General features: G+C 36.2%; 1 protein-coding gene across 2 annotated transcripts in view; it reads left to right on the forward strand.

Annotated features, from left to right (window-relative positions):
• The window catches only part of TRIM24 (tripartite motif containing 24), an 89,820-nt gene extending 73,862 nt beyond the window's left edge, over nt 1–15,958 (forward strand). For both annotated transcript variants that reach the window (XM_061198774.1, XM_061198775.1), the window contains exons 11-19: nt 1,688–1,861; nt 5,048–5,183; nt 6,677–6,749; nt 7,838–8,006; nt 10,051–10,379; nt 11,468–11,600; nt 12,588–12,662; nt 14,265–14,414; nt 15,165–15,958. In XM_061198774.1, the coding sequence (XP_061054757.1) occupies nt 1,688–1,861; nt 5,048–5,183; nt 6,677–6,749; nt 7,838–8,006; nt 10,051–10,379; nt 11,468–11,600; nt 12,588–12,662; nt 14,265–14,414; nt 15,165–15,374 (1,449 nt within the window). In that variant the 3' untranslated portion in view covers nt 15,375–15,958. The remainder of the gene's footprint in view (nt 1–1,687; nt 1,862–5,047; nt 5,184–6,676; nt 6,750–7,837; nt 8,007–10,050; nt 10,380–11,467; nt 11,601–12,587; nt 12,663–14,264; nt 14,415–15,164) is intronic.
• The last annotated feature ends 335 nt before the right edge of the window (nt 15,959–16,293 follow it).

Here is a 16,293-nt window from a genome sequence, read left to right on the forward strand (position 1 = left end):
GTTACTAATGTCACTGTCTATAGGTAGTGGTCCAATTCCCAAAAGATCTTTCTGTTTCATGCCTGAAATGCAGGGCCTGGCTACTCATTGAAGCCAGCTGGGGGAAGAAGATTGTTAGAGGGCCGGAGGCAGAGTGGGCAGGAAGCTCGGCATTCAGTGTGTGTATGGTTTCTTACTCGTCATTTTCAGTGCAGTGCTTCTTTTTTTTTTCTTAATTAATTTATTTATTTATTTATTTATTTTTGGCTGCGTTGGGTCTTTGTTGCTATGCACGGGCTTTCTCTAGCCGTGGCGAGCGGGGGCTACTCTTCCTTGCGGTGCGCCGGCTTCTCATTGCGGTGGCTTCTCTTGTCGCAGAGCACGGGCTCTAGGCACGTGGGCTTCAGTAGTTGTGGCACGTGGGCTCTAGAGCGCAGGCTCAGTAGTTGTGGCGCATGGGCTTAGTTGCTCCGCGGCATGTGGGATCTTCCCGGACCAGGGCTCGAACCCGTGTACCCTGCATTGGCAGGCAGATTCTTAACCACTGTGCCACCAGGGAAGCCCAAGTGCAATACTTCTGCCTCCAGCTGAGCCTGATGCTCGTCAGCCCAAAGACTGTTTTACCTATTCTAGAAAATTAATTTCCAGCCTTCTTTTGCAGAGGTGGAGGTAGTCCTTATTATCTTGGGGTAGCTACAGGTAAAGTAGGAAACGAACGTGAGATTGAATCCTTCTTAAACAGACTCTCAACAGATCATCCTGTTTTTAGCCCCAGTTTCACCTCTTATGCTTCTAATTCCCAAGCTCTTAGGGATTCTGCAATATATGTTGATTTGCTTCTCTGTTTTCCCCACTGCCAGCTTAGATTTCAGCTTTATCCAATTGACTACGACTGATTCATTTGCTTTTTGTCCATTTGCCTTCCAGCTTCCAAAATGTGATTTCTGTCTTCTCCCATTTTTTTTTTGGTTTTTAATTAATTATTTATTTATTTATGGCTGTGTTGGGTCTTCGTTTCTGTGCGAGGGCTTTCTCTAGTTGTGGCAAGCGGGGGCCACTCTTCATCGCGGTGCGCGGGCCTCTCACTATCGTGGCCTCTCTTGTTGCGGAGCACAGGCTCCAGACGCGCAGGCTCAGTAATTGTGGCTCACGGGCCTAGTTGCTCCGTGGCATGTGGGATCTTCCCAGACCAGGGTTCGAACCCGTGTCCCCTGCATTGGCAGGCAGATTCTCAACCACTGCACCACCAGGGAAGCCCCCTCCCCTCTTTTCTTTGTCTTTATGGGTCAATGCCTTTTTTAAAAAAAATTCCCTTAACTGTCATTTTACTTTCAGGTGTATCAGGTAGGGACAGAAGAAAACGTATGTTTTCAGCCCTCCATCTCGACCTTGAAGTTGCTTTGTACATGTTTATATTTCTTTTCCAATATGTGTAAGCTTTCCAAGATTGGGTGCTGTGGGTTTCTTGTGAATACTAACTGTTGTCTTCTGGTAAAAATCAGTTCTTTTTATTTTTTATATTTGGACAGGATTAATGAAAATTATATGTACTTGTGTCCTCTCCCATTTCCATTAAAATTACAGTTGAATTCAAATAGCAGACTGTGTCTTTTACTTTGTTTTGTGTCTGGAACAGGGACTAGATGGACATTTTATGTCACAGGCCTGCTGATAGACAACCTTTCTTCTTTCCTTCTTGCTACCACAGTGGCAGATCAGCAGTGGGCAGGCCGCCCCGTCACCTGCCAACAGCACGTCCTCTACTCCATCCAGTCCCACCATTACTAGTGCAGCAGGGTGTGATGGGAAGGCCTTTGGGTCGCCTATGATTGATCTGAGCTCACCCGTGGGAGGTCCCTATAATCTTCCTTCTCTTCCAGATGTAAGTATACATAAAATTTATACTAAGAATCTGTTTCGAAAATTCTAAGTGAACTTGGATCTGGTAAAAGGCATGGGTTTGTTGGATTATAGGCTGTGCGTTTGTGTTTAGAAGTTGTTTTTATCCTTTAGAAATACGGTAACAGCAGGAATAATAAAAAGATTAATATTAACACTTGAACATACTACAGAATGTCTTTCAGGGCACTGGAGTTAAAGTGTTTGTAAATGAATGATTATGGTGATGGATTATGGAATCTAAGCTAGGAAGGAAGGGGTGAGGACATGGGAGGAGGTACTGGAAGGTTGAATTGCTGGAATGTGATATATTACAATAGAATAAGGTTAGGGAGGGAGTCTAACATTTAAGACACCAGAAGAGATGGAGACAAGTTTAATAATAGAAATTTACCCTGAGAAAACCATAATTCAAAAAGAGTCATGTACCACAATGTTCATTGCAACACTGTTTACAATAGCCAGGACATGGAAGCAACCTAAGTGTCCATCGACAGATGAATGGATAAAGAAGATGTGGCACATATATACAATGGAATATTACTCAGCCATAAAAAGAAACGAAATTGAGTTATTTGTATTGAGGTGGATGGACCTAGAGTCTGTCATACAGAGTGAAGTAAGTCAGAAAGAGAAAAACAAATACCGTATGCTAACACGTATATATGGAATCAAAAAAAAAAAAATTAGTTCTGAAGAACCTAAGGGCGAGACAGGAATAAAGACACAGACGTAGAGAATGGACTTGAGGACACGGGGAGGGGGAAGGGTAAGCTGGGATGAAGTGAGGGAGTGGCATGGATATATATACACTACCAAATGTAAAATAGATAGCTAGTGGCAAGCAGCCGCATAGCACAGGGAGATCAGCTTGGTACTTTGTGACCACCTAGAGGGGTGGGATAGGGTAGGTGGGAGGGAGACGCAAGAGGGAGGGGATATGGGGATATATGTATCTGTATAGCTTATTCACTTTGTTATAAAACAGAAACTAACACACCACTGTAAAGCAATTACACTCCAATAAAGATGTTAAAAAAAAAAAAAAAAGACTCAATGAGCTAATGCAAGTAAAGCCCAGTGCCTAGCACAGGAAAAGCTCCCCTCAAATAAAAATCATAATAATAATAATAGAAATGATAACATTTACTAACCAGTGCAGAATTACCTCTGATTTCATTTTTATTTAAATTAAATACATTTACCCTCTAAGCTCTTTGTCAGTATGACTTTTTAAAAAATCTTTTTCAAAGGCAGAAAATATAACATTGAATAAACAAATCTTTATACATAAGTTGATACTTGTTTTACCTTTTCTCATCTTATAAGCTTAAGGTAATCACTCATACAGACATTAAAAACTTTTAAGAAATCTTGTAGGATGTGAAGGAATCTAAAATTTTGTATTATTTAGTTTGTTTTTCAAGTTACTGAGATCAACTAATATTTCCTAAAAGTTGCATCATTAACCTTACCAATGTTATTTCATTTTTAAAATAATTGTTTATACTTTAAATGGGTAGAGTACATGTATTTTTCATGCATAGGCGATCGATAGGAAAACTTTTTTTGTGTCATTCCTATAATTTTATTGTAGCTTTTAGGAATATTCCACAATGTAAATAACTTTTTTTACATTAAGATCTAACAAATTTAGTCATTCCAGTACATTTTGCACTCTCTGAAAAGTATTGGCCAAGGTAGTGCCCAAAGAATATTAAACATAAATAACCCTGTGTACTTCCTCCTTTCCCTACTGAAAGAGGACCCCCAGAAAGTAAATTTTCCTCTGCAGTCCTCAGATACAGATGACCCTTTGTCCACCAGCCTTTCTCAACTGAAATTCCTCATCTGAACCACAGAATAAAGAAACTGATTTGAGTGACTGTTTCCTCAGTCCTCCCAAGGATGGTTCATAACTAGTACCATTCTAGATGCAGAGGCGAGAAGTAAATTCATTATATACAGTCTATGCCCTCGGACTGTAGGACTTAATTCTCTTGGAGAATCTTGATTGAGAAAGGCTGGAACTATTAAATTGGATTTGAATCACAAAAACGTTCTTGGGGAATAAATGGTATATTTAAGCATTAAAAATACTTGCATCTAAAGGGGGGTGGGTGAGGGTTGGATTGGGAGTTTGGGATTAGCAGATGCAAACTGGTATATATAGAAATGGATAAGCAACAAAGTTCTACTGCATAGCACAGAGAACTATATTCAGTATCCTGTGATACACCATAATGGAAAAGAATATGAAAAACAATATATATATGAATAACTGAATCACTTTTCTGTACAGCAGAAATTAACACAACATTGTAATTCAACTATTCTTCAATAAAAAAATTTTTTTAAATATTTGCATCTAAAGTATTAAAGTCTTATTCAGTAGAAATTTATCAATATTTTAGCTTAGCAGTCAATTAGGAAAGCAGTCAATTATTTGTATACCTGTTGCATTAAAGCAGGAATCTCTAAGGGATCAATTTTTTCCTACCAAACATTAAGAATGTATTTAAGTGAGGTTAGTGTTCTGAAAATGTGTTATGTGTAGACTTGTTTCATCAATCTAGTGCATACCAGAGCATCAGTTCTCAAAGTGTGGGCCGAGGACATGGGGGTCCATACAACCTTTTTAGAGGCTCTACAAGGTCCTCTCTGTGTAAGACCAGATTTTCTTCCTATTCTTCAGCCAAAACCACACATGTCAGCAGACTGAGTAAAAGATACAAGTTTCCAGTTGGCTGTTACTAAGCCAGACAATAAAGAAGTTTGCAAAATGTGAAACTGTGCTACTCTTCTCACCAAGTTTGCTTCTTTTTTTTTAATTGGTACCTTTTATTACTTTTAAATAAATTAAGAAACATTATTAGAATTACTTTTTATAATTTTGTTTTAATTTTTAAGGGTGTAGCACACAATACTCTTTTCTCCTGGCTCATGACTTCTGAAATAGTGTGACTCAGTATATTTACTAAGGTGAAATATTAAGAAGTGTGAAAGCTTTTTTTCAAGGTTGTTTATGGGGAAAGTATGGATCAGAACTTCTCAAATATGATATTTACATGTTTTATTATCTGATAATTAAACTATTAAAGTTTTCTTATAAATTTAAAGTAGCTTTTAACTTGCAAAGTCACAATGCCATGAAATAATTTCTTATCAGATTGACTGCTCAAGTACTATTATGCTGGACAATATTGTGAGGAAAGATACTAGTACAGATCATGGCCAGCCGAGACCACCCTCAAACAGAACCGTCCAGTCACCGAATTCATCAGTGCCATCTCCAGGCCTTGCAGGTAAAGTGGGCTTTTAAAAATTTTTATTAGTGTTTTTTTTTTCAGTTTTTATTCTATTTATAATAATTAAAAAAATAAATCACCCTACGCCTCCTCCCTTTTTCTGTTGGATGATTAAAATGGGTCTATGTTTTGGGTACTCTTTAAAATTAATGTACTTTCGAAGTGGGAAGCAAAAGTTAAACCTCTGTACATTTTCAATTTGAATAGAACTTATGGGCACTATAGTGTTCCCAGGAGGAAATTAGTATTGTACTTTCTCTTTTTGATAATTTGCCTGTAGTATCATCTCTTTTTGCATGGAATTTTCCTAGCATCAAAATTTATCAGTGACAATCACTCTTTTTGGTGGTTTTTTTCGCTATTTAATTGTGTTCAAGAATTTTGGACACAACTACTTATTTCCTCCAAGAGAGAAGCACTCTGACTAATGCTACTCGCAGAGACCTTGGCAAATTAGATGCCTTAGACCAAGATAAGGAAAGAGGAGAATTTCTTATGCCATTCACCAGTCATACAAGCATAATTAAGCAGTTGTCGAATTTTAAAGGAGGTACTTATTTAAAACAAACAAACTGAAAGGAAATTGTTGACAAAATGTGGTAGAGAAACTGTTTAATTATGTAACAAGTTCATACAGATTAATAAGGAAAGTACACTGTATTGCAAAAGGACATGAGTAGATTATTCCCTAAAGAGGAAATACATTTAGTCAGTAAAACGGGAGAGGAAGAAAGATGGGTGGTTCCACCTCACCAGTAGTCATCATAAAATCAAAAAGACATAATTTCTAACTATTGAATAAGCAAAGATTTAAATAGTGAAAATACTCATTGATGAGGATGTGATGGGACAAATGCTCTGATACATAGCTGGTGGGAGTATAATTTGACAAAACATTTCTGGAAACCATTTTGGCACTATTACTAAAGCTAACGTTTATCCAGTACTAACTCTGTGTCAGGCAAGGGACAAAGTATCTTCTATGCATTGCTTCAGTGTCTTCCATTAATTAGCCTCTGTGGGGCTTTCTCTCTTGGACTGCTTTTTATACCAGCCCTACCAACTTTTTATTGTCCTCTGTAGCTTTTGCGGCACTAGTGTCCTCACTAAGCTCCTACCCTGGTTACTCTAACATGGGACATTTGACAGTGTTTGGAGACCTTTCTGATTGTCACACCCCTGGATGCTAAGTATGTAGAGGTGCTAGGGCGTCTGATAACTGTAGAGGCCGAGGGTGCTGCCCAACATGCTTACGATGCACATACAGCCCCCCACATCAAAGAATTATCTGGCCCCAAATGTCAGTACTGCTGAGGCTGAGCAGCCCTGCCAGTTTAGGGGGACTTTAGACTGTGCTGGGAGTTCAGCAACTACTCTTGTTTTATGTAGTTTCATTATGTGTTTCCAGTTTCAATGTAGTGCTAAGTGAGAACATTCAGTAGGAATTAAATACAGTTATTAATTCATTTTACGAATGTGTATGATCTCAGGACCTGTTACTATGACAAGTGTACACCCACCAATACGTTCACCTAGTGCCTCCAGCGTTGGGAGCCGAGGAAGGTAAACTGACTTAACTTATTCTCTAGTCTATAAAATCTGTAACTAGATTTCTCTCGCCAGTGTTCAGCGTGCTTTGGTACTCCATACATTTTAAGCAATTTCCCTTATTTTTAACTTTTAAGTTAAATGTTTAATAATTATTATATATTATATGTTAATGTAATAAATCAATGGGTTTAGTAGAGTACAATTTTTAAAGATACAAAAATGTTTATTTGTTGAAAATAAGAAAATACATTTGACTTTAGTATAATAGCAAGGAAAAAACAGAAATGAAGTGTGTGTAACACACTGCACTATATAGGAACATGCACAAATAAAAACTTAGGGAAAACAAATAATAATTTTATACTAAAATCGGTGTTCTGACATTTCTAATAACCAAACATTGATTCTGTTTTACAGTTGTTGAAATTGTATTTTAACTTACTGTGTTACACACCCACTCATAATGCTTGCAAATTTCTCCTAGATAGTGAACCCAATTCTTACTTTCCTAATTGTATGGAAGTAGCATACTCTGAAGGGGAAAAGTTTGCCTTTAATCCTATGAGAACATAGTAGCTATCTGTAAATGGCTTTTTTGTTGCACTACATTTTTTAAAATAGCAGAACACCAGTAAATTATGAACCTAGTTAATTATCTTCACATTTTGTGACAGTAAATCGTTAATGTGAGCCTAGTCTTCTCTTTGTCACTGACTAGAGAAGGAAAGGAAAATTCTAAAAAAAAAATGCTAATTCTAAGATAGTTCTAAGATCTGGCTGCCCAATTTTAGAGCCTCAGGATATTGAAGTCAGTTTTAATTCAGGTTTTATTTAAATTTATTTAAATACCTTTCCAGGTATGTAATGTAACCATTTTGATAGGTTAATATGTGGAACATTTTTTATACATAAATGAAACTGTTTTGCGTACAGCAGATGCATTTCAGTTATGTATCATTTATTGCTGATGTAACATAGTTACCATTGCTGTGAAGATACAGCATTACTCCGAAAAGCTATTATTATACCTTGTTTTATGATACTTAAGGTAGCTTTCTTAGATTTTTTTTTCTTTCTTTCTTTTTTTCTTATACTTATAGCTCTGGCTCTTCCAGCAAACCAGCAGGAGCTGATTCTACACACAAAGTCCCAGTGGTCATGTTGGAGCCAATCCGAATAAAACAAGAAAACAGTGGACCACCTGAAAATTATGATTTTCCTGTTGTTATAGTGAAACAAGAATCAGATGAAGAATCTAGGGCTCAAAATGTAATTATATTATGATTGCAGTACTACTCCTACTTGAGTGATAGGATGAGAGAAACTTTTAAATAGCTCGTAGGAGATAAAAAGTATTATATTTAAATCTTTCAGTAGATCAAAACAAAAAGATGGATGGCAAACAGGGAGAAGAGTTTGAAAAGTCAGAGGTTAAATGAGGAGGTTGGGCATTTGAAAGAGAGAACAGAGTAAAACACACAGAAGGTAATTGCCAAAGCAATAATACAAGGAAACTTCCCATAACTGAAGGGCATGAGCATCTGAATTGAAGGGGCCTACCAAGTACCAGAACAACTAAATGAAAAAAAGACTCAAGTCCTATCCTCATCAATTTCAGAATACCAGTATTCTAAACAGGTTCTAAAAGCTTCCAGAGGATAAAAACACCTTACATAATGGATCAGACATCATAGTGTCACCAAGTCCTCAACACAGACTCTCAAAGCTGGAAGCCAATAGAGAAAATATCAAAATTGTGAGGAAGGATATTTTGTAGCCAGGATTCTGTACCCAGGCAAATTATCAATTATGTGTAAAGATTAAATAAACATTTTTAGACATGCATGCAGATTCTCAAAAACTTAATTCCATGCACTCATTCTCAGGAAGATATTTGAGAATATGTTTCATCAAAAATGAATTAAACCAGAAAGAGAAAGACATAAGATCCCATTTCTGGGCTCTAACACAGAAGAGAGGCAAAGAAAAGGGTAGTGAGTCCCCAGTACGACAGCTCATCCAGTACACCCTGTAGGAGGGGGACAAGACTCCATTAGGAATGTATGTCGCAGGAGAAGAATGCTTTGACAGTATTGAGAGACATTTTATAACCCTGTTGGGGATTGTGAGAATGACTTAGATATCTAGGAAAATAAGCAAATGGATTAAATTTTAAAAGATGGTAATTATTGACTCATAGGAAAACAAAAAGTTAGACAAAAAAGGAAGTGTAGTCATAGTACGTTCTGTGGTTATGCAATGAACAGTATATAGTCATAATGATATAAACAAACACCTGAATACAAACTTAAATAAAAACTAGATATAATCAGGATATAACGTGAATATGCATTTGACCAAAACTTGATTTTTCAGGTTACTTAACCAGTACAGCAATGATACTGACCAGTTGGAATAGATGCTGGCTATAAACAGTTATACTGGCGCCTACCAACTGAAAAGAAATCAGTGCTTAATAAAACTCTGTTCAGAGGATGGTATGAATGGTGTGTGTAAGTATAAGGAGGGTGTGGAGAATCAGGAAGGAAAAATCTGATCTTCCATAGAAGGGAAAATATATACATTTAAAACTGAAAATATGTTTAAATTTGAAAATCTGAAAAATTATAAGCATACTGTTTAGAAGTATAGAGGTAAATAGCAGAGGAAAAAGCTAAATAATTTGAAAATAATTGCCTCCAAGGAATGATATTATATACCTGTGCTTTTAACTAAATCTACATTTATTACTTCAAAATTTTTAAAAATGTTTAAAGGAGATAATAGATTTTGTAATTAATTTGAAATTTTCACCATTCTAGGCTCAAACATAACATTTAGGTTCATTTTAAAGTTATTAATGGCACTTGCAGAGGTGAAATTACTTCTAAGAATTAAAGCAGTATACCTTTTTATGAACGATAAAAAATCTATAGTAGGCCTGTTTTGTGTTTAGGTATACTTTGAATTAACAGCTCCAGTAAAATGTATTTATAGTTCACGTGGTTGACTTCTACACTACCCACCCGTTTCTATAGCCATCAGCAGATTCAAAGATTTTCCCTGTTATCCACACCCTGTTACTGCTGCTGACCTTCTCTTTTGAAGATATTTGTCAGTAGAGGTCCATGTCTTCTTTACCATTAGGGACAGTTAGCAGTAAACATATTCTGGTCTCATGCAGCTTCACAGACTCCTTTGAAATAACCAGGTGCTCACGAGTGAGCAGACTGCAGTCCAGAATTGCAGTGGTGCTAATAAAGAATGGCAGTTTAAGATACCCATATGCATATGTTAACTCTTTCCACTGCAGACCAACTATCCAAGAAGCATACTCACCTCCCTGCTCTTAAATAGCAGTCAGAGCTCTGCATCTGAAGAGTCTGTGTTAAGATCAGATGCCCCTGATAGCACAGGAGATCAACCTGGACTTAACCAGGAAAATTCCTCAAATGGAAAGTCTGAGTGGCTAGATGCCTCGCAGAAGTCACCCCTTCACGTTGGAGAGACAAGGAAAGAGGATGACCCCAATGAGGACTGGTGTGCAGTTTGTCAGAACGGAGGGGAACTCCTATGCTGTGAGAAATGTCCCAAAGTATTCCACCTCTCTTGTCATGTACCCACATTGGCAAATTTTCCAAGGTAAGATGGTGCTTGTTTCCCTTTCTTACATTCTTTCATTATAAATAATAACAGCAATAAACTTTTGATGATCATTGTAACATAAAACCTTTGTAAAAACTTAAATAGAAGTCCACTTGGCATAAATGCATACACCAAAATTTTCAACACAGGGTTTCCCATACCCTGCCTCCCATTCCCTGTGCTTCTCTCAAAAACCTAGTCTGTTATGATGAGAAAAAAAAATAACTGGCCCTTTAAATTATTACAAGGGAATTACCATAATGTGTTGTCCTTATGCACAACACTGCCATAATTTAGTGCATCTCATTTGCCAGGCATTGAGTTGTATTGTTGACAAATATCTTGAGTAAATTCTCAAACAAACCCTATGAGATGATGATGGTCATCGAGAAGAGCCATTGGGTTGATATCTTAGTTCTTCAAAGGCTGTAGTTTTTGTTTGTTTGTTTGTTTAAGTGAGCCTTGTCCCCAAGACTCTTTTTTTTTTTTTTTTTTTAATATTTATTTATTTATTTGGCTGTGCCGGGTCTTAGTTGCAGCATGAGGGATCTTTTAGTTGCAGCATGTGGGCTCTTAGTTGCAGCGTGCAGGATCTAGTTTCCTGACCAGGGATCGAACCCAGGCCCCCCGCATTGGGAGCATGGAGCCTTAACCACTGGACCACCAGGAAGTCCCTTCCAAGGCTGTACTTTTAAATATTTATAATTTCAAACTTAAAGTTATAAGAACAGTACCAAGAGTGCTTCTTTTTCTTAAATCATTTGGGGGGAAAGGTCAGTTGTGCCTCACATCAGCTATAGATTAATGTGTGTGTTTATTTTTTTGTTTATTTTGTATATGTATTTCATGCCTCCTTAACTAGGCTAACATTTACCACTTAGGCCTGTGAACTCTATTTCTGCTGGCAAGCTCGCTCAGCATGGTGCCACGTACATAGCAGATGTGTGCTAAATCCTCAGTGATTAACACTGATGCCAAATAAGTAATTCTGCATAATAGATGGCATGGAGGGAGGTGGGAAAGGGAGGTGGTGAAGAGAGCAATGATGCATTAGGAACTCAGCCAGATACTTTATTCCCCAACAGTGGAGAGTGGATTTGCACTTTCTGCCGAGACTTATCTAAACCAGAGGTTGAGTATGATTGTGATGCTCCCGTTCACAACTCAGAAAAAAAGAAAATTGAAGGCCTTATCAAACTAACGCCAATAGATAAAAGGGTGAGTGTCCAACCTAGACTGTTAAACAGTTGTTTTGGTTAGATGCATGACTGTAATGCAGATGTGCCTTCATCAAAGAAGTGTATATTCAGTCAAATTTTATACTGACTGCTTTTTTCTTTAGTACTCTTTTTCCACAAAAATATAACAATCTTAAATAATGGCAGATTATTTATGTGGTCTGGACTTTTAAATTTAGTCTACCTTTAGTCAATTTCGGGTTTGATTCAGATATGTTTTCTTCCTCAGAATTTGTTAAGAATTGGCACCAAAGAGATGGGTTTTTCTGTTTACTCTTCCTGGAAATAATTACATTCTTTCACCAAACGGTACTAGATTTATACCTCAAAGCTAGCTAATATATTTAACTGTAATTAACATTTAAAGCTACTAAGTCAACACTTCTTTATCACTAAAGAAGCTCCTTTGCTAAATTATTAAGTAGAACAATCAGTATGAAAGTTGTCGTGCAAGAGAGAGCTGAAACATGCACTTCCACTGCTACACAGTGTCTATTGGGGCAAACTTGTAAGCAGAGAAGTAGCAGAGTACATGATGGAACCATCTGCATTCAGAGAGGGGTCCTTGGGACCCAGCACACCATGGAAGGGGCTCCACCTCTGGATCTCAATATATGGATGTTCTTCTATTAATTTGTGTACTATTAATAATTCAGTACACAAATTGGAGAGATAAGTGGAAATATATTTTTAAAGAATTTCAGATAGGTTTCTAGTGATACTGCTTTTGTTCCTGTAATTATAACGACTGCTCTCATATATGACATACACCCCAAAATGTCAAACAGTACACTGTAGTAAATGATTGAAATGGACAGCAAAGCTCCAAGTATCAGTATTTTCCTTGTATTCATCTGGTTTTAACTTTTATTCTGATACTTTGAGACCTGTAACGTTGTTGCTAAAAATTAGCTGTGACTTCATTATTTCATTATATTTTCATTTTATTTATTTATTTATTGCTTAGAAGTGTGAACGCCTACTTTTATTTCTTTATTGCCATGAAATGAGCCTGGCTTTTCAAGACCCAGTTCCTCTAACTGTAAGTATGGATGTTATTTTGTGCTTTTTTGGTACAGTGGGATGATTTTTTTGAAACTTGATTTATGACAATCTAGTTTCTGTACCATTTTTCAATAGTAAGTTTCTTACATTAATCCAAATCTTAAAGCTTATTAATACATACTGCATGCTTTAATCTTAAGCACATTTTAAGGTTAACAAACTGGCCCAAAACTTCTTTTCTGATATATTCTTTCTTCTCATCTCATGTATTTTACCTACTATTCTCTGGGATGATTTCTATCAATTGTTTCTCTCTCAGGAGTTTTAGATATATATCCTAAAGCTGTTGGGAAAAAAACTTGCCATTTGAGATAAAGACCTCTCCAAATCTCTGTACATATTTTGATTTATAGGTCCAAACTTCAAGTAATAAGTAGATTTTAACAGTAGAGGAAGAGGTGGGTGTTTGTGTGTGTTTACCATTGACTTCAAAAAGCTTCATATTTAAAATTTGATGTGACTTCAGTGTATAATTTTAGCGTGCCGGAAATGGCCTGCTACTCAAAATGTGTTCTTCTCTGATGTCTGAAATTCCTTTAAAAAGCTAATAGATTTGTTGAACAGTTCAATAAATTTAGAAAATTTAATGCAACATTAGAAAAGAAAACTAGCTTAGCAAATACATTGAGCTGATAAACAGTGAACTTCTGTCCTGAAAACAAGTTTTGAGAAGTTGAGATAGGAAAAAGGAATACAGTTGACTCTTAGAACAAGGCAGAGGTTAGGGGCACCGACTCTCTGCACAGTTGAAAGTCTGCATATAACTTTACAGTCAGCCCTCTGTATCTGCAGATTCAACCAACCACGGATCCTGTAGTAATATAGTATGAATTTAGTGAAGAAAATTCGTGTATAAGTGTACCTGCACAGTTCAAGGATCCACTGTAAATAGTTTTTAGGGGGAAGGGCCATTTGAACCCAAAAGAGCCAGGGCAAAAATATGCCAGGAAAAACTTTATTCATTTAAAAAGTTAACCTAGAATTTGGCACTTTTTATGATGTTGGCTTATAGTTACATTTGGCATTAATAACAGCAGCAGCAAAATAGCCCCCTTTTTCTTAATATATATCATCTCATTTAGTCTTTACAAAATCCTATGAGATTGGTAGAATTATTTCTATTTGAAATATGAAGAAACAGGTTCAGTGAAATGACTGAACCCAGTAACTTGCCCAGGAGAATGCTAGTGAGTAGCAGAGCTGGGGTTCAAACCCAGATTCAAAGCCCACTTGCTAGAACACATGCAGCAAAAACATGTCAAATCTTACTAGAAGTAATACTTTTTCTAGTGATTGCTTTTTGTTTAATAATGAAGGAGAATAGTAAGAGGGGAAATGTGGTAAGTTTTTTTCATTAAAAATAACTGGTGAAGATTTTTGATAAAAGTGACACTAAACATTTACCAATGTGTGGAAGCATTTAGGCACTTGTAAATTTCGCTGAATAGATTTCCTTATCAGTGACAAAATAGAACAGAGAAAAGCAATGAGAACAATCCTAATTTTATACTGCTGCTTATAGAATTTATATAGGACCAGGGAGAATTTATTTATTATAGCATCTCATATCTTTTGAAAGGTGCCTGATTATTACAAAATAATTAAAAACCCAATGGACTTGTCAACCATCAAGAAAAGACTACAAGAAGATTATTCCATGTATACAAAGCCTGAAGATTTTGTAGCTGATTTTAGATTGATCTTTCAAAACTGTGCTGAATTCAATGAGGTGAGAAGAAAAAAAAATAATAGCAGTGTGAAAGTAATGTTAAACCAAACACCTTACCAACAAATGAGGAGATCAAGATATCTATCTGTGGTAGCATAAATAACCAAAAGTTCGAGTCTGTCAGGGAATGAAAGAGGTAATTAGGAAGACTTTATCCACATGTATATTCAAAGATTTATTATATGGTAACAACTTGAAAACAATTTAGAAAATATTTTTATCTAACCCAGAAGCACCTTTATTTCTTGAAATATGGCACTTCACCAGACTTTAGTCTTTGTGATGTTGATATTAAAATATTAAGAATGTGGTTTAGCTAGTTCCTAATTAAGAATTTTCTCAAAAACTTTATCATCTGTTAGTTTATCTAAACATCTATCAGACTTACAGCCTTTTGTTGATAGTTTGTCCTTTGTATTGGCTACTCATTCCAGAGTTCCACGTTTCATTTAATTTGTTCTAAAAATACCTGTTAGATGATTCTCTGATTATGGCATCTCTGTGATATCTCTTTGGTAATCCAGATGAGTCAAAGCCTTTTATTTACTTCTTATCTGATCTTCTCTAGATTTTGTCTAGCCCCAGACTTTTGTTTACTTTATATCAAAGCTATACATAAACACTTTTTCCAAAACAATCCACTGATATTCATAATCTTCAGTTAGAAGGGAACAAAAATGTGAGAAATCCACGACTTTATTGACTATCTAAAAAATTTTTTTAATTCATATTTTTATTTTTATTCAACAGCCTGATTCAGAAGTAGCCAATGCTGGTATAAAACTTGAAAGCTATTTTGAAGAACTTCTGAAGAACCTTTATCCAGAAAAACGGTTTCCTAAAGTAGAATTCAGGAATGAATCAGAAGATAATAAATTTAGTGATGACTCAGATGATGACTTTGTACAGCCCCGGAAGAAACGCCTCAAAAGCATAGAGGAACGCCAGTTGCTTAAATAAACAACACCACTGGCGTGTGCTGGTTTTTAGATTTTTTTTGTTTTCAAAAAACATTTTGTCAGTAATTTAACATCATTACCAAGAAGAGCTTGTGACCACTTTAAGTTTTCAATGTTTACTAGACTCTGATTTCCTTAATAACCCATTTCTTTTAACCTTCTTATTAAGAAAGAAAGAAAAAGAGGGAGCAAGGAAGGAGAAAGGAAGAAAGAAAGAAGCATCAACAACAGAATAAAAAGACATTCTCCCCACTTATTGGATTTCAAACTGCAGTCTGGAGTGATAGCAACTATAGAAAGGAAATAGACTTTGTATGAACTCTAAGTTGAAAATTTAATGTGGTTTGGAAGTGTGCGTTAATCCATTTTTAGAAAATACCACTACTCATTAACTATGGACCAACCATGAGTTAGGTGTACTGTACGTAAGAGCAGTACTCCAATGAATATGAGTGGTAATAAGAGTTCTATCCTAGGATGCCCACTGGTGCAACGAAAAAGTAGATTAGATGCTATTAAGAAGGCACCTAATAGTATATCATGTAAGATGGCAATTGTATTAAAGAAAAAGGAAAACAGATGTTTGATTTTTGTTTTTGTTTTTTTCTTGTCTATAGAGGAGTGTTTGGTATAGCAGGTTTTCAAGCCCATTTGTCGTACATTTCTAAACCTACCTTCTTCCACTGAGGAAGTAAGTGTACTCGTTTGGTTTTGCTGTGTGTCTATGTGTGGTTTGTTGTTTGCTTTTTAACTGTGCAGGTGATCCTTTTATAACAAGACTCATTGTTTGCAGTATGGCTTTTAGTGGAGCTATCCAGAATATGCAATACAGCAGTGTGTGCCGTATTTGATGTAAGGATTCTTCAACGTATACCCTATTGGGCATTAAATATAAATTCCCCTGAATGGGACCAGTTTTT

This window comes from Eubalaena glacialis, chromosome 8, assembly GCF_028564815.1.
Source record: "Eubalaena glacialis isolate mEubGla1 chromosome 8, mEubGla1.1.hap2.+ XY, whole genome shotgun sequence".
Taxonomy (NCBI): domain Eukaryota; kingdom Metazoa; phylum Chordata; class Mammalia; order Artiodactyla; family Balaenidae; genus Eubalaena; species Eubalaena glacialis.